Source organism: Hyaena hyaena, unplaced genomic scaffold, assembly GCF_003009895.1.
Source record: "Hyaena hyaena isolate Hyena2069 unplaced genomic scaffold, ASM300989v1 scaffold_521, whole genome shotgun sequence".
In the NCBI taxonomy this organism is placed as follows: Eukaryota; Metazoa; Chordata; class Mammalia; order Carnivora; family Hyaenidae; genus Hyaena; species Hyaena hyaena.
In genome coordinates, this window is record NW_024081153.1 from 169,355 (window position 1) to 192,944 (window position 23,590).

Sequence of the window (23,590 nt, forward strand, 5' to 3'; positions counted from 1 at the left end):
TTCATGCCACTTTCTTGTTTCTTCTGGAATCACCCCCTACTTATTCCTTCTTAAAATGCCTCTCTCTTGAAGCTTTCTGGAGGGTGTTAGATAATTCAGTCAACTATTCAATAGCTCATGCCAATAATCGATTTGCTATCATTCCCCAATACTCATGACCACATCCTTTCTCCAGCAGCCATCCTGTTCTCAAACACTCTTCTACAGCCCCTGGGGTTGTGAGGGACAGAATTTAGCACCAATGCGCAGTGGCCTAACTACAGAGCAGGGGTAGTTACAAGTCCCTACAGTATCTGATCTACAGTTAATCTGCACCAGGACAACTGAGAGTTGACTACGGTTTTGTTTGAACTTGGCTTTGGACTGTTTGACCTTATTCTTTCTCTACTACCCTGATCAACTAGGACTGTATATAGGTATCTAAAACTTTAATATATGAGTACTTTTTGACTAAGAATGGCAATTCTAGAGAAAAAGAATCATAAACATGTATTGCTCATTTATTGGAATAATTTAAATACCAAAGAATAGATAAAGGAATTACATACATTATGATACAGACATGGGAGTACTCTGCAGTCATTAAAAATGGTGTTGTAAAAGAACAGTTATTGAAATAGAAAAATCTTTACAATGTGAGGAAAATGTACATACATGCATGGAAAAACTACTAGGACATACATAAAAACACTAACATCGTTATCTTTGAGCTATGAAATGAGTTTTTTTCTTTGTCCTTTTTGGTGTTTCCCAGAACTTCTGTATTAGGTTTGTACTAATTTTGTAAATAGAAAAAAGCAAAATGGATGTTGATTTAATGACAGAAAGGAAGAGAGAAGGTGTCAGAACCCTGGGGAACATCTACATTTAAGGTGTTTGAATCAAGAAGAGGAACCAATATCTCAGACTTGTACTTTTTAACAACAAACTTTCCTTCTTGCTAGTTCTTGCTATTAGATCTATTTTAGTTTTCTATTTGCTTATCAGTATTACATATTTAACTTAGTCTTAAGCATCTAGGTTAAAGTAAGAGGAAAAGACACACATTTTCTGGTAAAGCAAAACAAAAACAAAACATACCCACAAACTAGTAATTCTTATAGTCCTAGAAATTCCATGATCAGATGCTAGCCATACACACAGCACAATCTTTGGAGTCTTAAAGAGGTCTTTTATTTTAATACAGTGTAGGTAAGAATCTGCCTGGGTAAAGAGTTACTTCTGGAACTTGTATTAATTCTTTCAGGCTAAAGCAATACTGTTAGTAAATATTTCTATAGAAACGCTGTTTTGTAGTATTGAAAGAATCCATTCCATTCCATCCTAGGGGGTTTAGGAGTAACTCAAGGAATGATTGAGCTAATCCATCTCTTATAATTTTGGCCACTGCTCTAAAAGTAGAGTTATATAAAACATCTCCTGCAGAGTCCTTAACATATAATTCATACTCAGAGACACTACTAACAAAAAGACATAATAAAATATGCTCCATGAAAGCAAAATAAAACAAAAAATGCAATTACATGTATTAAATGCATTCACATATGGGGCGCCTGGGTGGCTTAGTCGGTTAAGCATCCGACTTTCGCTTGGGTCATGATCTCGCGGTTCGTGGGTTCGAGCCCCGCGTCGGGCTCTGTGCTGACTGCCAGCTCAGAGCCTGGAGCCTGTTTCATTCTGTGACTCCCTTTCTCTCTAATCCTCCCCTGCTCACGCTGTCTCTCTCTCTCTCTCTCTTAGAAATAAATAAAAAAATAAAAAATAAATAAATAAATGCATTCACATAAAAAAAATAAATACTAGGACACAGAAAAACCATTTGTTACAGAAGTACATATTTTAGGCAACAGGGAATTAAGCAAAATGGAAAAACTGAGATGTTCTTGTCATATAAATTTTAGGAAATTATAAAGAAAATAAAGTCTACAGGTTTAAGAATGCATTGTGAAGGGACTTTATTTCTAGGTTTTACCTACAACCCTTCTGGAGTATAGCTTATTTGAATAAACACTTTGAGAAGCACCTGCTTTGAAACAGACTTTTTCCCTGGCCAAGTTAACAACTAGAACAATTATACAAGAATCAAGATGACTTTTCAATGGGGTGCCTGGGTGGCTCAGTCAGTTAAGTGTCCGACTTCGGCTCAGGTCATGATCTCACGGTTTGTGGGTTTGAGTCCCGGGTAGGGTTCTGTGCTGCCAGCTAGCTCAGAGCCTGTTTCAGATTCTGTGTCTCCCTCTTTCTCTGATGCTTCCCTGCTCATGTTGCCTGTCTCTCTCTCAGAAATAAATAAAACATTAAAAAAAAAATTTTTTTAAAAGATGACTTTTTAAGATTTGATCGCAGGAATTTCTCATACCTTACATGGCTGTAAAAATGTAGACTTCAAATCTGGACTTGGGTGATCCTGAGGTTAAACTTCAAAGCACTATCTGCAACCAAAAGCAACTAGGAAATAGTACAAAATGGGCATCTAACCAGCTAGCTTAACTGCAGCCCAAAATAATATCGCTGTGAAAATAGATCCCAGGGGAACGGAAGGTCCTTAAGGGCAGGGATGTTTGTTTGTATTTTGTTCACTGCTGCATCCTAGCATCTAGAACAGAGCCTCCCACGTAGTAGACACTCCGTGTTTCAATGAATAAATCAAAGAGACCATTCCCTGTGTGTGTGAGGAGTCGATCCAAATTCACTTCACATATCAATACTTAATAACCACCCGCCAACTGCAGAAACTGTTGCTGAGTGACAACATGTTATGAAGCTAACTGTACTAGACCCTATACTTCTGAGTAAGAAGAGTGACTTAAAAAAAAAATTACGGTGTTTACTCTTGAGGAGCCCGGACTCAAGTTTGTGAAGCTGTTATGCCTGTTACTGAAGAAAGCACGGTGGTATTATGAGGACCTAACATTTCAAATATTTCCATCTTCTGAGAACCGTGCTAAGCACGGTAAGAGGAGGCCGTGGCAGCATTCAGGTGCCGCTTCCTTCAGACGCTGGTGCACCACGTACAGCACTTGCGCCGGCATCTGCCTGGCAGCGCTAACAGATGGAAGACATTAATCATCTGTTTGGTGTTCCCACCTTGTCTATCCGGCTTCAAATATAACTGCACTGAGCTAGACGAGTCAGCAGCTGGTCTTCCAAACACTAGTGCATCACTCCCAAAGCTAAAAGGAAAAGGTTCACACTTCAGAGGCCTGAATCAGCGCCAGAAGTATCCGTGTTGCCTCAAGGTTTCAGACTCCCCAGTGATCTTTTGCTCGCTGGATACCCAGGCAGAGACAGATCTGAAAGGCGCAGAAAACAGGTGGGTTCTCATACACGACCGCAGCCCCAGGCAATATGGTAATGGGATTTGTTCACACTATGGATTAACTGTTTTGAAGGATCAAAATGCAGAAGACAGCTACGTTCAACATGTAACGTTCTCTTGATAATAAAGAGCTAAAAAATGTGAACAGGTCATATTTTTATTTTTCAGAAGCAAAAATGACAAGTGGCAACCTGCCTTTGGAATATCGGGGTAATAAGCTATTTATCTCATAGAGACAGTAGCCAGAGAAAGACTCTATTATCATACAGCTCTCAAAAAAAGTCCAATTAAATAAATCTCAGAATAATAGGCTTTTAAGTAAAACAAGACAATGAAAATATGAACAATAATAAAAAGTTATACAGAATCCATAAAGTGATGTGTGGAGAAGAAAAACTAAAATCTGGAAATCCACATACTAAGAGTGCTCTGTTAAAATCAAGGAAGCCCAAATCCTAAAACAGAAAAAAGGAATATGTTAAAACACAGTATTTTAAGAGTCCAGTGCACATTTTAATGTTTCATTTACTTGGGACACTTTTTCTTTCTCTTGGAGCATTGCCATATTTACTGTAGGAGATCATGTGAATGACAGTGCAGAGATCTGCCTTCTCAATGAGCCCTTCAAGTTTTAAATGTCAAGTCTGAGTCTGGAATCCCAATTAAATGTTGATATAATAGACCATAGAGAATGAAACCGCTTTCTAAATTGCATTTGCTTCATTTTTCCACGTTGAAAACAATCTGTATACTTTGAAGGAGACACAACAGTGTACGGTATGAAAACAGGGCTACGTGAAAGCATGCAACCCTTCTCATCGAGTATGGGCAACAGTTTCCAAAATGAAGACGCGTCCTGCAATATGACACGGTTGGTGGGGCTGAGGTGGGGTGGGCGGCGCACAGCAGCCTGTGGGATGCACAGACCATTCTAGAGGCCGTTCTGTACTGATTATCTTAGCCTTGACGTCCTCAGGGCTCCACTCCCTCCCTGGCAAGAAGAGGCAGATGGAGGGGCGCCTAGGTGGCTTAGTCGGTTAAGCATCCGACTTTCGCTTAGGTCATGATCTCGCAGTTTGTGGGTTCGAGCCCTACATCGGGCTCTGTGCTGACTGCCAGCTCAGAGCCTGAAGCCTGTTTCAGAGTCTGTGATTCCCTCTCTCTCTGACCCTCCCCTGCTCACGCTGTCTCTCTCTCTCCTAGAAATAAATAAAACATTAAAAAAAAAAAAAAAAGAAGAAGAGGCAGATGGATCTCTAAGCTTCATTTCAATGTTGAAAAACTTTCTGGGTAATCAGTTGAACAAATGCCTCCCATCCTGACAGGGTCTGGCACCACCGTTCAACTCTAATGACACTGACTATAAAGCATATCTCATAATATTATTGTGAGAAAAGGAAAAAAAAATCTACCTTAGTGGCAAAAATTATACTATATATCCTATTTATGCTCTGCAGCATAGAAAATAAATGTCTGTTCCTTTCCTGGTCCCTAGAAGCACTCTCTGAGATCAAATCAACTGAAAACCCTAGGACCACAGCTGTGGCCAGAACACCTGGCCTTCTGTCTCTCTCTGAAAGCGGCCAGGTGGTTCAATGTGGACTATCACCTAAGAAGTACCCTGCACCCTACATGTTATACAGGGCTTCACCACTGCAGAGGAGACGACGCTAGGGAATCATTTCCCTGATAGTCTACCAAAACCCTGAGAACAGCCCGGCATTCTTGTAGGATTATTTATTAGAACAGACTAATGTACAGCCCTGGAAATAAAAACCTTGTAGTAGCAGAGTTCTAGAGAACCAGGGAATCGAACCAGGAAGACTGGTGATATCTCTTACTTATCCAGGTATATTACCTATTTTTTTTAATTTTTAAAAATGTTTATTTATTTTTGAAAGAGAGACAGAGTGTGAGCAGGGGGGAGGGTCAGAAAGAGAGGGAAACACAGAATCCGAAGCAGGGTCCAGGCTGTGAGCTGTCAGCACGGAGCCCAATGTGGGGCTTGAACTCATGTGCCGTGAGATCATGACTGAGCCAAAGTCGGACGCTTAACCGACTGAGCCACCCAGGTACCCCAGGTGTATTACCTATTTAAAGCTGTAGCCAACTAATAATTCTCATGGGCAGGGCCAAACTTTAGGTTAGAGTAAGTACTTATCCAGGGTTGAGACTCAATTAAGCTTCAGGTTTAGGGAAGAAGAAAGAGGTTGAAAGATCACATTGACCCCAGGAAAGTGGGACCAGCAGCAAGGACATGCTGTACTGAACTGTCTAGAACACATGCTTTCTCCAGAACCATCGTATAATACTGCGAAATATCTTTTTGCTTGGATGTTATCTTTTTGTTGTGAACTCCATCTTCCAGCCATAATCTCTGCAGAGCAAGAGAGACTGAATCGGGAACTGCAGGAACAATGAGTGCACATAAAAAAGCTTTACAAAAGACTAGGGATGTTACAGGCAAACGGAGACCTGTGTTTCCAGATAAGCAAAATGAGAGCTTTATAGCATTAGATGATTTCCTTAAATTTCCTACGGTTCTCCAATTTTCATAGTTTTAAACAGATGATACACTCTCATAAAGATTATACATGTATATCACTTACTGTTTCTTTTAAAAAATATTTATGGATATAGCTGTGTTTTTCTGAATGTCTCGTTGGTAATACTCAGTCTTGTAAGTCTGGTTCCATAATAATCTATAATGTAACTACTTCCATCTGAAGGTCCAACAATCTAGAAGAGAAAATTTTCAAAATTACCATTGTACAAAAGATATGTTCACAATACTTGTGTTTACTTTCCTTGGTGGCTACTGCATTATTTCAGTAGCACCAAAATACACTTAAACTAATTTAAGCAAATAACGTAACTCAGTGGCTCATGCAGCTGGAAAGGATACTGGGGAAGTTCACAGGATCAAAAGAGCTACAGGAACCAAGGCTTCAAGGACTGAAACTCAGGGCCCCCTGAGGCTCTGGATTTGGCCTCTCTGCCATTGTGCAACCCTCGCCTTCATTCTGCAGAGGCACTCCCATCTGGCTGCCAGCAGCTCCCAATAGAAAGAAAGTAAAATCTTCTTCCTCAGCATTCATATACCAATTCCAGGGAAGGGCTTTGATCTGTTTGTTTTTTACACCTATTGCTGGACAAATTACTATAGCCAAGGGAATAAGATTAATACGACTGCCTAGGCCAGGCTCCCTGTAAGAGGTTAGGTAGTGTGAATGACAATCTTTCCAGAACCACACGGAATGGAAAAGGTAGATAAAAAAACAAAAACAAAAACACACATGCTCATTCCAGTCATCTTGTCCACTTAATCACATTTCTGACGATCCAGTTCCCATAATCTCTCCAAATATCCCTTATGGTAGCAATCTTTAAACAGTGGCCTTAGGAATATATGAAGACAGGGGCGCCTGGGGGGCTCAGTTGGTTAAGCATCTGACTTCGGCTCAGGTCATGATCTCGTGGTTTGTGAGCTCAAGCCCCGCATGGGGCTCTGTGCTGACAGCTTGGAGCCTGGAACCTGCTTCAGATTCTGTGCCTCCCTCTCTCTCCACCCCTCCCCCACTCACACTCTGTATCTCTCTCCTTGAAAAATAAATAAACATTAAAAGAAAACAAAGGAATACATAAACTTACAAAGGTAGATGTGGGCCCAGATGGTTTTAAGGGAATCAAGTTTGAGACCCTTAATTCCCCTACTCTTTGTAAAACTGACCTGCTTGATACCAAGCCAGGTGGAGATGTCATGCTGATTTGCCACCCCTCCCCCTCCCCAAGGTCCCTTCTCTATGAACACATTAAACCGCACCTGCTATCAGAGCACACCTGATTCTCCGGATGGGATGCTGCCTCTGCTGTGCCCAACAAAGAGATCATGCAAAATACTGGACTTTAGGAAACCTCTAATCAAGAGTCTAAAACAAAAAAAAGTCAAGAGTCCAAAACTATAATCTGCCTCATCTTGTTCAAAAGATGTATTCCCAGTAATATTTAACTTTAACTTTTTTTTGCTTATAATTTGCTAAGGGGCACCTGGATGGCTCAGTCGAGTATCTGACTCTTGATTTCAGCTCTGGTCATGATCCCAGGGTGGTGGGATTGAGCCCTATGTGGGGCTCAGTGCTGAGTATGGAGCCTGCTTGAGAGTCTCTCTCTCTCTCCCTCTGCCACACTTGCACACGTGTCTGCACACTCGCTCTCTTAAAAAAAATAATTTGCTAAGACTTGTAATATGTTTATGCTGTTCTGATAGTGTATCACAATTATAATGACAATGATCCAGGGGTGCTTGGTGGCTCAGTCGGTTAAGCGTCCGACTTCGGCTCAGGTCATAATCTCGTGGTTTGTGAGTTCAAGTCCCATGTTGGGATCTGTGCTGACAGCTCAGAGCCTGGAGCCTGCTTCGAATTTTGTGTCTCCCTCTCTTAACCCTCCCTGCTCATACTCTGTCTCTGTCTCTCAAAAGTAAATAAATGTTTAAAAAAACAACAACAACAACCAGACAACAATCCAGTAATTACAGAAAAATTTTTAAATATTTTAATGAATCATGAAAATCGTGACCATGAAAATGCTCAGAAGATTTTTCAAGCATAAAAATATATTACATTAGGATAAAATTCTGTGGGAGAATGGAACTAGAAATAAAAACTCAAGGAGAGGGGCACCTGTATGGTTCAATTGGTTAAGCATCCAACATTGGCCTGGGTCATGATCTCAAGTCCAGCGTGGGACTCTCTACTGTTAGCTCAGAGACTGCTTCAGATCCTGTCTCCCTCTCTCTGTCTGCCCCATCCCATTCACGTGAGCAGGCACACACTCTCTCTCTCAAAAAATAAATAAACTAGGGCACCTGGATGGCTCAGTCAGTTAAGTGTCAGACTTCAGCTCAGGTCACGACCTCACAGTTTGTGAGTTTGAGCCCTCATTGGGCTCTGTGCTAACACCTCAGAACTTGGAGCCTGCTTTGGATTCTGGGTCTCCCTCTCTCTCTGCCCCTCCCTAACTCACACACGCGCTCTCTCTCTCTCAACAATAAACATTAAAAAAAATTTTTTTTAAATGTTTTATTTATTTCTTAAGGGAGACAGAGAGAGACACAGTGTGAGCAGGGGAGGGTCAGAGAGAGAGGGAGTCACAGACTGAAACAGGCTCCAGGCTCTGAGCTGGCAATCAGCACAGAGCCCGATGCGGGGCTCGAACCTGCGAACCGCGAGATCATGACCTAAGCGAAAGTCAGACGCTTAACTGACTAAGCCACCCAGGCGCACCTAAAAATATTTTTTAATATAAACTTTAAAAATTCAAGGAGAAAAAGAAACTATCTAAAAATTACAATGGTTAGTGAAGGTTTCATTCATGTCTTCTTTAAATGAATGATATTTAAAATTCTATGGTATTTATATTCTGTTGGATACATTTTTAAATTGATGTTAACAGTTTTACTTAAATATGTAAATATTTGGAAACCAGAAAGTACATCCTTTGCAACTATTTAAACTTATGATGTAAAACTTAAATGTCAACTTAAAAACGTGTGGAGGGTAGGGATTAAAAAAAAAAAAATCTTTCCGGGTTATACAACCAGAGTTTGAAGAACATTGCTAGAGAGCATGCTTCATTTTTATAGTAAGTTTGGCTTTTAAAACTATTCAACAAATACTGAATTGCTACAACACTCCAGGCACTGTGCTAGGAATTCTACACACAATCGTGAATAAGATACAGTCCCTGCCAACAAAGAGCTTATACTAGTGAACTATAAACGGTAATATTCAGATAACATTTATAAAGAACTTATGTGCAAAATACCATGCTAGGTGCTGTCATGAACTCTGACTTACTTTCCAAAGAATAAATTCATTTGGCTTGACATTTATGAAGGTTATTTAAGAATTTAATTAAACCGTTTCAGTGACCAAGGTCCCAGAGGAAACTACTCTGAGCAGTAAGCTAAGAAAGAGAACGGGTGACTAGGAGTTACAACATGGCTTGAGACTGAGTGAGGGGAACGAAGAAAAAGTAAAGCCCAGCCTGTAGAAATAAATCAAATCACATGACCAAAAACTGCCTAGTTTGTAATATGTGCATAGATTAGAACCACGCGTTTTATCCCATTCTCTTTTTCTTCCTTTGCCATCTCCCCTAACAACATTTATCCCTGCCGAAAAAAAAAAGTATTCAAAGCTGGAAATAAGGAAAATATATGATTAAGTGATCTATTAATAGCATGCATCTAATAAGCCTACCCGAGGCTCAGTTACTTCTCTTAGGACCCAGATGTTTTACAATCTTGTAAAGTTAGTAGTTAACATGTAGAAAAATAATAACGTTTATTGTTTTGTTTCCTCTGTTCTATAGAGAAAATAGCCCCAAAAGATACCGTTTATTACCTGGTAATACATGATCGAACTTTGCATAGCTTAGTCATCTTATTACAGCATTTCTCTCCATTCAAATATGTAATTCGGCTCCTCAACATCTAGTTCTATTGAGGTAATTCTGGTCCTCCTTTCAGAGACTGGTTCAGCCTGGGCATGGAATCTAATTCTGGCCCGCCACCTATCATACAAGTTCATTGTTGGCATAGCCACCCTTAAGAAGATATGTGTAAGAGGAAACAATTTATTTTCTATCTTTGAAAATCACTGTACAATGAAGTGACGCTAACCAAAGGACCTGAACATGTCAAAAAGAAAGAAGGAAGGAGAGAGGGAGAAATAGGAGCAAAGAAAGAAAAGAGAAAGGGGACAGTCCTTCATTATATCCTTTAGCTCTAAATCTTGGGGCAGCTGGGTGGCTCAGTCAGTTGAATGTATGACTTTGGCTGAGGTCATTATCTCATGATTCATGAGTTCGAGCCTCATGTCAGGTTCTTTGCTATCAGCACAGAACTCACTTCAGTTTCTCTCTCTTCCACCTCCCTCTCTCTCAAAAATAAGTATTTTTTAAAAATTAATAAATTTTAAAACTACCTCATCTCTAGACTCGGTATATGATATAGTCAATTATCATATTATTAAAGCGAATTTAAATTGAGGTTCTGTTACTTGTAGCCAAAAACACCTGACAATGCACTTGTTTCCAGTGCCTCCTACATGCTACTACCAGATCACCAAAGCACAGGACTATTCTCTGCTAAAAAAAATGGGAAGATCTGCCCCAAAAATAACCAAATGAAGTCACTGTGGGAAAGCACTAGAGGAAAGGAAAACTTAAAGAGAAAGCTGTCAATAACTGGCTGTAGGATGAATCTTCTCTGGATCTCAGTTTTCCATATAAAGAGGGACAGAATAAGCTGATCTGTATGATACCTTATAATTTCTACCCCTTGTATGACTATGACGTTTAAATATAAACACACCTATAAGGTGTTGTTATACTTTTCTATGAACTATCCCATCGAAGAAGAAACTGTTTATCCTACTTAATTTTTTTTTAATGTTTTATTTATTTCTGAGAGAGAGAGAGAGAAACAGCGTGAGCAGGGGAGGGTCAGAGAGAGAGGGAATCACAGACTCTGAAACAGGCTCCAGGCTCTGAGCTGGCAGTCAGCACAGAGCCCGATGTGGGGCTCGGACCCACGAACCGCGAGATCATGACCTAGGTGAAAGTCAGACGCTTAACCGACTAAGCCACCCGGGCGCCCCTATCCTACTTAATTTTTAAGAAAACTATCTGCTGTAAAATTATCAATTATTCAAATCCATATTTCCTCATCAAAATCAAAAATTAAATCTATTTTTAAGCATCTTATATACACTTATGTACAATATATGTACCAATTATAAACTCCTTTATTATATTATTGAATTGTTAATTATAAAATTACAAGTCTTTAAAAATATCCCATACTGGGAACTTTCTTACTCAGTTAAATTGCCTATGTCCATTTGTTCATGGACAACACAGTATAAAACCTAAAATTATAAATCTGTTTCTCTACTAAGAAAAAGCCTGAAACCGGTGGATCAGTCAGTTGAGTGTCTGACTCCGCCTCAGGTTATGATCTTGCTGTTCATGAGTTCAAGCCTCACATCGAGCTCTGTGCTGACAGCTCAGAGCCTGGAACCTGCTTTGGATTCTGGGTCTCCTTCTCCCCTGCTCATGATCTGTCTCTGTCTCTTAAAAAATAAATAAACATTAAAAAATCTAAAAAAAAAAAAAAAAAAAAGAAATAGCCTGAAGCCAAATTCTATACCATGATGTATTTCCATTTGATAAACTGGAGCAGATTTCTGAAATCTATGGGTCCAATTAATGGAGGCTGCTACAAGTTTTCATCTTCCAAGGGGAGAAACAGGAGGCCCACTACACTGTGGAAAGCTGTTTTGTACAATGGGCATCAATGTCTCTTGGTGAGAAGCCTTAAAACCACAAGAAAGCCACACCAAATCCCTCTATATTAGTTTCCTGGGGTTACTGTAACAAGTTACCACAATCCTTCGTGGATTAAAACAATAGAAATTCACACTCTCACAGATCTAAGGCCAGAAATCTAAAGTCAGGGCATCTCCACCAGCCTCATGCCCTACAAAGACTCTAGAGAGGACCCTCTCACAGCCTCTTCTAGCTTGTGACAGCAATCAGCACTGCTCAGCATTCTGGGGCTTTGGCCATATCACTCCAGTCTCTGACTTTGTCTTTACAATGCCTTCTTTTCTGTGTCTGTCTTTCCCCTTCTGTCTCCTATAAGGACACCTGTCACGGATTTAAGACCTACATAGATAATCCAAGATGATCTCTTCATATCAAGAGCCTTAACTTAATCACACGTGCAAAGGCTCTGTTTCCAAATAAGGTAATCTTCCCAGGTTCTGGGGACTTAACATGGGTATCTTTTGTCCTACCACATCCTACTTCTGTGGAAACGGAGGAGGTTTGGAGGAATTGGGTGGAATTTGATTTCTTCTTTAATTCATTTCTGATTGTCTTCACCATGAGATTTTATTTGTAGCTTAAGTGGAAAAAAAAATCTTGAATTATTTACTTAAAACGATAAGCTTTTCTATAGGTGCAAAGTCTATAGCAACAAGAATAGATCAGGAAACCGAGAAATACATATTAAAGTTAAGAATGTTAAGTGGCCACCAAATTCCCTGTCTTTTTTTGTTCTTTTCTTCTAATCTCCATTCTTTTTTTTGTTTGTTTGTTTGTTTTTTACAACATAATGGGTTTATATTTAATATAGTACTTCCCACCATGGAGATGTTACTCAGTTAATATAGAGGGTTTTTTTTTTTTTAAATTAAATCTCTTCTCCATTTAAATGTCCATATAAAGTATTTTTTTACATTATATATTTTCTCCATTTTAACATTAGATGCACTGAATATATTTTTGTTACCTCCCCCCAACCAAAGAAATAAAAATTTTAATTTCTGAATATATTTGATATCTAAGTACAATATTAACTTAGGATATAACAAAACAAAAATCTAATAAAAATATGGAGAAAAGACTCCTCAGTGATGCAGGAGGCAGTGGTAATTCCCTAGGATTCTGGATAAGGGTTTCCTTCCTATTTCATGCGCTTTGAGAATTCCAAAACTTTGAAATAATATGTAAATTTCAGTCATCTGACTTCTTTGAGCCTGTTTCTAACTAATACATATGAATTATACACTGTTTTTTTTTCAGCACATTTTTTGTTGTGTAAACTTTTTTTCCCCCATTTAACATATATCAGTTTGTTCCCATTTACAGGGAGACAAGAATGTGAAAATATCCTATTTCTTGTGAACTTTCAGACACTAAAGATCAGTTTTTAACCTCAATAATTCACAAAGGTTTTCTGGGCAAGGTCTGATTTGGAAGGCCCATCAAAATCACATTTGTCAACTTCTCTTTCGTGCATGAACCCCCAATGCCTGTAATGCTGAGAGCCACACCTAACAAGAGAGTGATTGCATCTCCAGCTTCTACTGCTTCAACAACAGGCAGCACCAAAAGCAGTGAAATGAGGACCAAGAACAACTGTGCTGAAATTGAAGCCATGATGTTGGGATCTTCAGGTATCTGGATCTTGAGGGCAGAAAGTTTCAAAGAAAGTATTTATGTATAATCCTATCTGATTCGAAATATTCCCTTCCTGGAGTTCCGGATGCTGAGGCTAAGAGGTTCCACGTGACAGAGCCTTCCTGGAAGCAGCCATTACAGGAATGGCCTTCTAATCTCCATTCTAATTCTCTCTAATTCCCGCTCATACAACTACCCACACAAATAATGAGCATACACTTAATTTGGTATATGTGCTGGATACGTATTTATTTTTTTAAACACGTTTTTTGAATATGCTTTTTTAATTTATCCAAATATTGTTGTTGATCTTGTTCAGTTTTAAACTATTTTCATAGTATACTATAATAGTAAGACATTTCCATATAGCGTACGCACACCTAGGGAAGTGCTTGTAATTGCTGCCTAACATTAGAGAATGCATCCATTCTCATATTACTGTACATCCAGGTTCATTCCAACTTCCTGCTCCCACAAACAGGCTACAAGAGACATCTTTGCTCATGTCCTCTTGTGTAAGCAATACAAATTTTTTAGAGTAAATGCCCAGAAGTATTTTTTTACATATTAGTCATTCAGGTGATTCTATGAATCACCTATTAGTTTACTGCACTCATTTAACTATCAGGATCCATGTCTTTTCTTGTGGTTTACAGAAATTATTTGTATATTCCACATATCAATTCCTGTTGCTAGTATCCTTTTTATTCAGTCTATTAAGTGTTAACTTGGTCTATGTCCATGACATCCTTTTTAAAACAGAATTTCTTAATTTTAAGGTAATCAAATTAAATAATTTTTTCCTTTATGATTTAGGTTTTGAGGATCTAATTTAACTATTCTAAGGTCATGAAGATATTCTCCTCAATTAGCTTTAATATAAAAGCTCATCTTCTCCTAGGTATACCCCCAAAAGAACTGAACAGGGGCTTAAATAGATACTTGGGGGCGCCTGGGTGGCTCAGTCGGTTAAGCGTCCGACTTCGGCTCAAGTCATGATCTCAGTTTGTGGGTTCGAGCCCCACGTCAGGCTCTGTGCTGACAGCCAGCTCGGAGCCTGGAGCCTATTATGGATTCTGTGCCTCCCTCTCTCTCTGAGCCTCCCCTGCTCACGCTCTCTCTGTCTCAGGAGTAAATTTAAAAAACATTAACAAAATAGATACTTGCACACAAATATTCATAGCAAAAATGATTCACAGTAGCCCAAATGGGGAAACAACCCAAGTGTCCATCAACAGATGAATGGATAAACAAAACGTAGTATATACATACAATGGAATATTCTATAGCCATAAAAGGGAATGAAATTCCAATACATGCCACATTACCAATGAACCCTGAAAACATGATTTAAAGTAAAATAAGCCAGACGTAGAAGGACAAATTATGATTCCACTTACACGAAATATCTAGAATAGGCAAATTTGTACAGGAAAAAGTAGATTGGAGGTTACCAGGGACTAGGAGAGTGGGAAATGGGGAGTTATTGTTTAATGGGTACAGTGTTTCCATTTCAGGTGATGAAAACGTTGTGGAAATAGATCGTGGTGACAGTTGTACAACATTCTGAATGTAGTTAATGCCATTGAACTGTATAACTTAAAAAAAGGTTAAAGTGGCATATTTTATATTATATATGTATTTCATTTTTACCAAACCAGAAAAGAGTTTACTTTATTTGAACTTTATTAATGTTGTAGTTTCGTTCATAAACTTTTGCTTTTGTTAGTGGAAAATGTATTTTGTTTGAGCATATTTAGGTAACATTTGAATAAAAATAAATTAATTCAAGAAAAATTGTGGTTACCCATAAGTACTCCAATACCTAAACTTCAGCAATAGTTATCTATGCCCCCACATATAATGGCTTTGCACTGTGAACAAAGTCATACTGGCTTAGATAACTTAAATTATCTTACAAATTTAAATGTTATACAGGAATTAAGGAAGGAAAGGAAAAAACTAAGAACACTTTATTCAACTCTATCAATGCACCGTTTTTCTACATTATGCACTTAGAGGAGTTTCTCCATATTAAGAATCCAATTAAGAATACTGGCAAGATCAGATCATCTCCTAAAGACCTACTAACCTGGTGAAAAAAGTAAAATGACCCAACTGTCTGCAATTATAGGACCATGATGCAACCTGTGTCCATTCTAGTTCTCCAAAAAAAATACATGTATATAAAAGTCAAATTACATTTCTGTGTCCATGGCTGATTTGTGTGTGGTTAATTTTAATATGAAGCCATTAAAACCATCTGATTAGTCACATTTAAATTAAGCACCTGGGTGGCTCAGTCTGTTAAGCTTCTGACTTTGACTAAGGTCATGTCCTCAAGGTTAGTGGGTTCCAGCCCCACATCGGGCTCTCTGCTCTCAGCACAGAGCCCACTTGGGATCCTCTGTTCCTCTCTCTCTGGCCCACTTCTGCTCATGTAAACTCCCTCTCTCTCAAAAATTAAAAATAAACATTTAAATAATAAATTAAGCACCAACAAATTAAATAATAAATTAAGCACCAAAATTCCTACATAGTGCCAGAAGTTATACATTCAGACCTCTTCACTGCATCTGATTTAAAGACTTGTTAATATAAATCCTTAATGACCAAAATCAATATCACTCCTCAAGAAATGAGTAAGATTCATACATTATATCTCCCGAGAAAAACACAGCTTGGGGACTATTCTCAAAAACAGTTTAAGATACTCTATTTTTTGAACATTCCTTTAATTCGCTAAATAAAAATCTGCCCACCTGATAAGTGAACTCAGTGAAATCTACCTAGTTAAGGTCACATGACAGAGCGGAGGCTACACAAATTATTAGTCTCCTCAGTTTTCTAGTTTATTTCCCCAATAAATCACACCAGGGTTAAATAAATAATACAGAGAGCTATTTGAAAGAACTGAGATCTATAAAATGTCTGCTGGTTCTTATATATTGCTGTCCAACATCTAGCGAACTATCAAGGACTTTGATCCACTTTTCCAGTACTGGTAACAGATTTAGGCTGATTACACAGTTAGTCTTTTTGATCAATAGTATGTGTGTCACAGGGCAAGAATGTAGGCTAGGCCTTGGAAAAAACAAACTGGTTTACAGAGAAGTGAACCTACAACTTAAGCCTTGCTTATGTTCTAGACTGAAAAGCGTAGGCTTTTAAAATTTTTAGTAAAATTCCAAGAATTTAAACAAGATAAAATCAAGATAACTCATTTTTATTTTAAGCCTGAAGTTCTCAAGGAAATATTTTATTTCTGATAAGTGGAATCTTATTATCAGACCACTTTTGGAATAGAGTGTCAGTTTCTCTAGGGCAGGAACTTATTATATCTAATTGGTGCTCAGTAAACCCATTCTCATTGATAGCATAAAACCTACTATTTATAGTTTATCGTATCAACTTTTATTTATCACCTCTCAAGTGACACTAGGAAATTTAGAGCTTTAAGGGCCTAAAGAAAAGCAAGCACTTTTAAAAACTATCTTTTTTAGTTTCTCATTTTCCCCATAATTGGCAAGTGGCCATACTTTTCACAGAGTGCACTGCATTCAGTTCAAGTCAGCCGAAACTCCTGATGGCATAGGGGAATTTAAAAAACTTTTTTTTTAATGTTTATTTATTTTGGGGTAGAGGATAAAGTGCAGAGAGAGAGAGAGAATCTGAAGCAGGTTCCGCACTGTCAGTGCAGAGCCAGATGCCAGGCTTGAACTCACAAACTGCGAGGTCATGACCTAAGCTGAAGTTGGACACTTAACAGACTGAGCCACCCCAGTGCCCCCAAAACTCTTTTTTGTTCCTAAAGAAATTTATGAGTACAAAGTCAAACCTGGTACCTGAAAGTTAAAAAAATAACACAGAAACAATATATAATGCAGTGCTAAAATAATCTATATTAAATGCCAAACTAATGAGATATTTTATAAATTTTTATAAATTTTTAAAATTCATTAATGTCTTGAAATTATGCTGCTTTTGTGAATTTCTTTTACTTATATAGTTTATTAGTCCCTTAAGGAGATCTACTCTGTAATGCTAATAGGAATAAAAATGAAAGTAATTTCTTCTGTGATGCATACATTTTTTTTAAATTGTCACAAAGCACCCTGACGTACTTTCTTCCAACAACTTTCTACATTCCAACTCATATTTCCATTTTCCCTCTAACCATCTTCATCTTTTTGATTTGTGGCCATCTTGTCTCTACTTAACAGAGGAAATATTTCTTTTCTTTTTGTTTGGCACAGTCACATCAGTGGTTTTGGTATCGTTAAAAAAGTCCAGATTGTGTAAGTAAGAAGTTTAAATGAAATCAAAATATTCTCATATTTTTTCTGATAAAAAATTTAAATGCCTAATCTATCCATCATGACATAAATATAAAAATATATAAGCACAAAAGAATGTTTATTTTAAAATCCTCAGAACTGCCTTATGAATATATATATTGTAATTATATACAAAAGCTACATATAACTGAAAGACTGTATGCTACACACATATCACTGATTCAGATTTTTGCTGAATGCACAAAAGAGCTGAATTAATTCTATGTATTGTTTCATACTATTAACTTGTACTGCCATTTCCATACATTTTAAGAACAAAAAAAGAAGAAACTTCAAAAGTTTATTAAATAGATATAAACTCATTAAAGTATTTTCAGTAAATATAGTGACATGTAAAGCTTACTTTAGCAATCCGTATATTATTCTTTATATTATTTTGGTTTAAAGAAGAAATAACTAGACCTATTTTTTTTAAAGAGGATTTTTCTAGATTTTTGTTATAAACACTGTGAAACAAGTATGTTTTTATAGGTCTTGAGTTCATGCACAATATGTTTCTGGGATCACAGCCCAATAGAAAAACATTGCTATTCACTGGGGAACAATATTTAATGGCAAAAAGAAAAAAAAAAACAGAATGGAGAGAATGAGAAAGGAGAATAAACAAAAAGATGATGGACAAATGTAAAAGGTCTATGAGAAATTGGAAAAAATATATTTGGGACCAAAACATTAACATAGTTTGTAATATTTATACTAAAAACATGTGATTTGCTGAAAAAATAATCCTTAAAATCTAAAGCAGTCAACATCACATGTTAAGTATATTAAATGTCATGTAGAATAAGGCTACACCTATTTTGGCTACATTTGAAAACTTATATTTTCTCCAATCTGAAAGCAGTCTAAAGCTAAAGCGGAAATACCTATTAACACGTATTACTTGGGGAAATTTACTGCAGGAATTCAAACACTCTAATTCTGCCTCAATATTCCTTAATGTGATAGTTTCAATTCAAGATCTTTAAGAAACAAACTATTTGTTCTCAAAAGTTTAGGCATTCATCTACCAGAAAGCAGTAGCTGAATCAAAAAAGCTCCATAATTTGAAATAAATAAAGCTATAAAGCAATGATATCACCAAAGAAAGGACCTAGTGTGAAAATATTAACTAAATGGGTTTCAAAGACATTGAATTATGGATATCTTAAAGAATCCCAATAATACATTAAGTTCCTTGGATCCTCATTTGAAGTGAGAAATCCATTTCCAAGCATATGTGCACAAGTACCTTAGCCTCTTCATGCCTGCTTGCCTGTCCCACAGTCAGAGAAGGCAGGATATTTGGTTAGGCATATGTTTATGAATAAAGACAGGAAAATTCCAACTTTAAAACCAAATATTTTCCTTGTTTAATTCTGGTATCTTATTGGTCCATATGCTGCCTCCTCCTCACAGTATGGTACCCTCCTCGCAGTATGCTACCAAATCTCCTGGATTTTGACTTTCTTTTAAAACATACGGATTAACATGAAGCAGACAGAATTGAGAAGTGGAAATATTGTATAAGAAAGAAGACCAAAACTGATGATGATCTACATACATACTGACATACTTGCTAAAGACATTAGGTGCTCCATAAATGCTTACAGAAATGCTGTTTTGTGACATTTGTTGTGATAAATTTATCTCCTTCTCTAATCTAAGAATCCTCATGAGCTAACCACCACCAGTTCAGTGTAATTTAATGTAAAACATCTGGTGGCCCTTTCAAATGCTAAAGGATAGCATTTCACAAACTTGCCTGCCTCCACATCAGCAGGAGAAAATGAGGTTACCACAGAGAAGCAGAGGTGAGAATCAGGAGAGTGCATCATTTGATCCTATGGATTTAGTCTTGCCCCAAACCAACCCACTCCTAGCTTTTCTATAGAGCGCCCAGACACTGCTTTTTTTCTTTCTGGCTTAAATTAGGTGGATTTCAATTTCTGTAATTTACAACCAAGAGCATACTAATATAGAGTGTCTGTCCATTAAAAAAAAAAAAAGAAAGAAAATATTGTTTTCTCTATATGTTCATATGCAAATATCAGATCTCCATCAATATTCTATTATAGTAAATGACAACGTGGCTGTGACCATCAGGAAAAGAAATAATAGATCTGAGAAATAATCTTAATCCCTATAAGAGATTCATAATACAAATTATAAAGATTCTCAGAAGTTATCCAGTAGAGAAAGCTCAGCTGAATTCACATATACAAATCATATTTGAGCACCGAATCTTTTTTTAATGAAGTTCTTATGTCTTTTAGAATTACTAACTGGTAGAACACTTGGAAACATAGCTATGATCCCTAAGATCTAACATCTAAAGAAAAACTGAAAAAGTATTCCTGCTTTCTAATATATTTATTCTTAGTTTTTTTTTTTTGAAACAAGAAAGGAATTTATTTCAGTGAGGCTAACATTGGTAAGATGGTGGACTAAGTTCTCAAAGACTGTCTCCAACGTGCTGAAAATACTTGTAGATTTATATCACGAAAATGTGGGTCAAAGGTGGTTACATGAAGGTGGGGCAATAAAGGTCAGGTAGATCACTGCCTTGGGGTCAATCCTGTGGGGTCTTGCTGGTTCAGTACAGTACTTATTGCTTGAGGGACCTTTTCAGTTCCCATCAAGGGATACTTTGCCCCACAGGGTGTTTTTGTGAGTTAAGAGATAAAGTGTCCTTTCTAATATAAAATATACCAGGAAAAGATCACAAAACTCAAGTCTGAATGTAGTAGTTCATCTTCTAGACTGAAACTAACTTACCTGCATTGAAATAAGAATGAAATCAATTAGGCTCCCAATTCCACAAAACCCGACAGTGCAAAACTTTAACAAACCTAGAAGAGAAGATAAATTCATTTAAAACTCAGAATGTCTTATAAATTTTAACTTTTCTGTTTTCCAATAAGCCATTATGTATACTGCACAAACTCTATATTAAGAATATAAAACCAACACTTTAAAAAATCAAATCTTCACCTGAAAATATGAGAAAGGTTTAAAGGACCCTCTACATAAAAAAGACACAAACAATGATTAATTCACTGAAATAAATATGATAAACTGAAATAAAAATTCAGTGTAGGGTCACCTGCTTGGGTGGCTCACTCAGTTAAGCGACTTTGGCTCTGGTCATGATCTCACGGTTTGTGAGTTTGAGCCCTGCATCAGGCTCCGCGCTGACAGTGTGGAGCCTGCTTGGGATTCTCTCTCTCCCTGTCCCCCACACGCACTTTCTCTCTCTCTCTCTCTGACAATAAATAAATAAACTTAAAAAAAAAACCTTAGTGTAATCTCACAAAATTTCTTTAGAGAAAAGGCCTAAAGAAATAAATCTTTAAATCTCAGTACACCAGTTACAGAACATCTTTTGGTCCTAAAACCCTTATTTATTTATTTAGACTTAATACATATGTGATCCAAATTTTAGTACAAATTTACAATAGAAACTTCAAATAAATAAAGATTATCAGGGCACAGAAAAAATAACCAGGAAAAAACATTGATCTTACAGTTAAATCGTAAAATCTTATTAGCAACCCAATTATCTTTACCCTATACTTAATTATCTTACAATTATCCCATACTTTTTTTCTAAGCATCTCATGTCTATTAATTCTATACTCAAAATCAATAATTCTGTGCACTATATACGCTTCTGCCTTCAGTCCCAACCTTAGAACTAAGGTACTAAAACATAATAACAGAGCATAGAATCTAGGACATACACACGATATTACACAAAACATGATGATGAAATATAGGAGGCAGATTGGGGGCGGGGGTGGGATGAGTAATCTCTCTTCTATATTTAAACTTAAATTGCTTTCCAGACATCGCATTTGGGATATAAAAATGGTAGGAAATAAGACTCTTCGTGAAAGGGTAGTTCTAAGTATCAACTACAAATAGATCAGCTAAAATCACAAGAGTGGATGAGATCACCTCCTGCATGCAATTTGGAAATACACAAATAAGACTGAAATATGTAGGTACATTAGATGATTATTCCTCCTTTTTCAGTATTAGACAATTAGACATACAGCAGAATAATGTTTAAGTACTAAGATAACACATGTTGGAAATAATCTTAAAATAGTAAACTACAGACATTATATAAAATTATGCTTTTAGTTTTCTTCAGAACACTTGTTATGTTACCTAAAATTTTATATTTGTTCCATCTTTGTCTCATGGAAGTCCCATTAAAGGAGGGTCTTTTATCTGTTTTATTTATTCCTGTGTCCTTAGTACCTACAACATTACATCATATCACAGGTAGGATGCTCAATATTTGTTAAATGAATGGATAAATAGTCTCAGCTTTTGTTTCCTAAAGACCTCTAACTTTTTAGCCATTATCTTCTATAACAATTCCTTAAATTATTTTTTTCATTAGTTGCATTTTATTATAGTTGCCCAGAGAACTTGATCCAGTGACTTGGTATATTCTATCCATTTACTCATTCATTATATTTCTGAAATGCACCCTTCTTCATGTAGCATTTTGGTGTAAATTTGGAAAAATCATAGAGGTTCCTTTCCTTCAATTTTCTTACAAAAAGATTAATGTCAAGAATGGTCCAAAAGAAGTTTGTCTTTAATTAACTGCTACTCTATGAAGAAAATATGACCATGTCAGACCCTTTGCTCTTGTCATGACTTCTTCCAACAATATTCTGTAGCTCTGGTCATTTCTCAGTTACTTCTTCAGAGCCGTCTTCCTAACCCGCCTATCTAAAGCAGCATGCTGCTTCCTCCAAAGCCCCTGCCCTGTCACTTCTCACCTATTTATTGCCTTCTTGGTGCCGACTAAAAATATCTGTAACAGCCTCATTTGTTTGTTCTCATTCATTCTCTTTCCTACTCTGCCATATAAATTCCTAAAGGCAGGGTCCTTATCTATCTTACTTAAATTGATTCCTTGAACAGTACCTGACAGACAGTAAGAGTTTGATAAATATTTCTTGTATGACTATCAAAAAACTAGAAACCATCTAAATGTTTAACAGGGAGGAACTGCCTCAGAAAATCAAGGTACAACACCTAATAATAGGAGAGAGTATTATGCAGCTGTATATTTATTGGCAAAATGATGTGACAGTACTCAAAAGAGAGAACAATAATGAGTTCATGAAAATCTTGATATTCTGCTGCTGAACCCCTTCTTAAGGGTTCTTCAGAAGAATGAACATGAGAGGTTCCTGTTCAGATAAAGTATTAGATAAGGGAATGATACGTGTGTTTGAAACTTTAGTTGAGTGTCACCTACTTTTAAAGTAACACATTTAAAGAAACCATAGAACAGATCTAAGACGATACTTAAATATTTTTAAAAATCTGCAAACTAACCTACAGTAACAGAAAGCAGATAAATGTTTGCTTGGGAAAGTGCAGGACAAGCCAAGAGGCAGAGACTACAAATGGGCATGAGGACGCTTTGGGTAGGGACGTATTTGGTCATTATCTTGATTATGGAGATTGTTTCATAGGTGTACACATATGTGTGACTTACATTTACATCTTAAACTGTACTTAAGTACTTAAACTGTACTTAAGATATGTGCATTTTTTAACGTTTATTTATTTGAGAGAGAGAGTGAGGAGAGGGGCAGAGAACAATGGAGAGAGAGGGAGAAGGAGAGAGAGAATCCCAATCAGGCTCCATGCTGTCAGCGCAGAGCCTAACATAAGGCTCATTCTCACCAACTGTGAGATCATGACCTGAGCGAAACTGAGAGTCATATGCTTAATCAGACGCTTAACTGACTGAGCCACTCAAGGTATGTGCATTTTAATGTATGTCATATATACTTCAATAAAGCTGCTTTTTAAAGAACTAAGTTGACTATTAAAAAAACAATTGTGGGGTGCCTGGGTGGCTCAG

At 37.1% G+C, this 23,590-nt stretch overlaps 1 protein-coding gene and 1 pseudogene across 1 annotated transcript in view; both read right to left on the minus strand.

The window, feature by feature from the left end:
- Positions 1–3,458: 3,458 nt before the first annotated feature.
- TM2D1 (TM2 domain containing 1) overlaps positions 3,459–23,590 on the minus strand; it is a 51,613-nt gene continuing 31,481 nt past the window's right edge. The window contains exons 5-7 of the mRNA XM_039255292.1: positions 20,467–20,540; positions 5,929–6,058; positions 3,459–3,774 (exon numbers count right to left, since the gene is read on the minus strand). Coding sequence (XP_039111223.1) covers positions 5,948–6,058; positions 20,467–20,540 — 185 coding nt within the window. The 3' untranslated portion in view covers positions 3,459–3,774; positions 5,929–5,947. The remainder of the gene's footprint in view (positions 3,775–5,928; positions 6,059–20,466; positions 20,541–23,590) is intronic.
- Positions 13,162–13,474, minus strand: LOC120247422 (annotated as a pseudogene).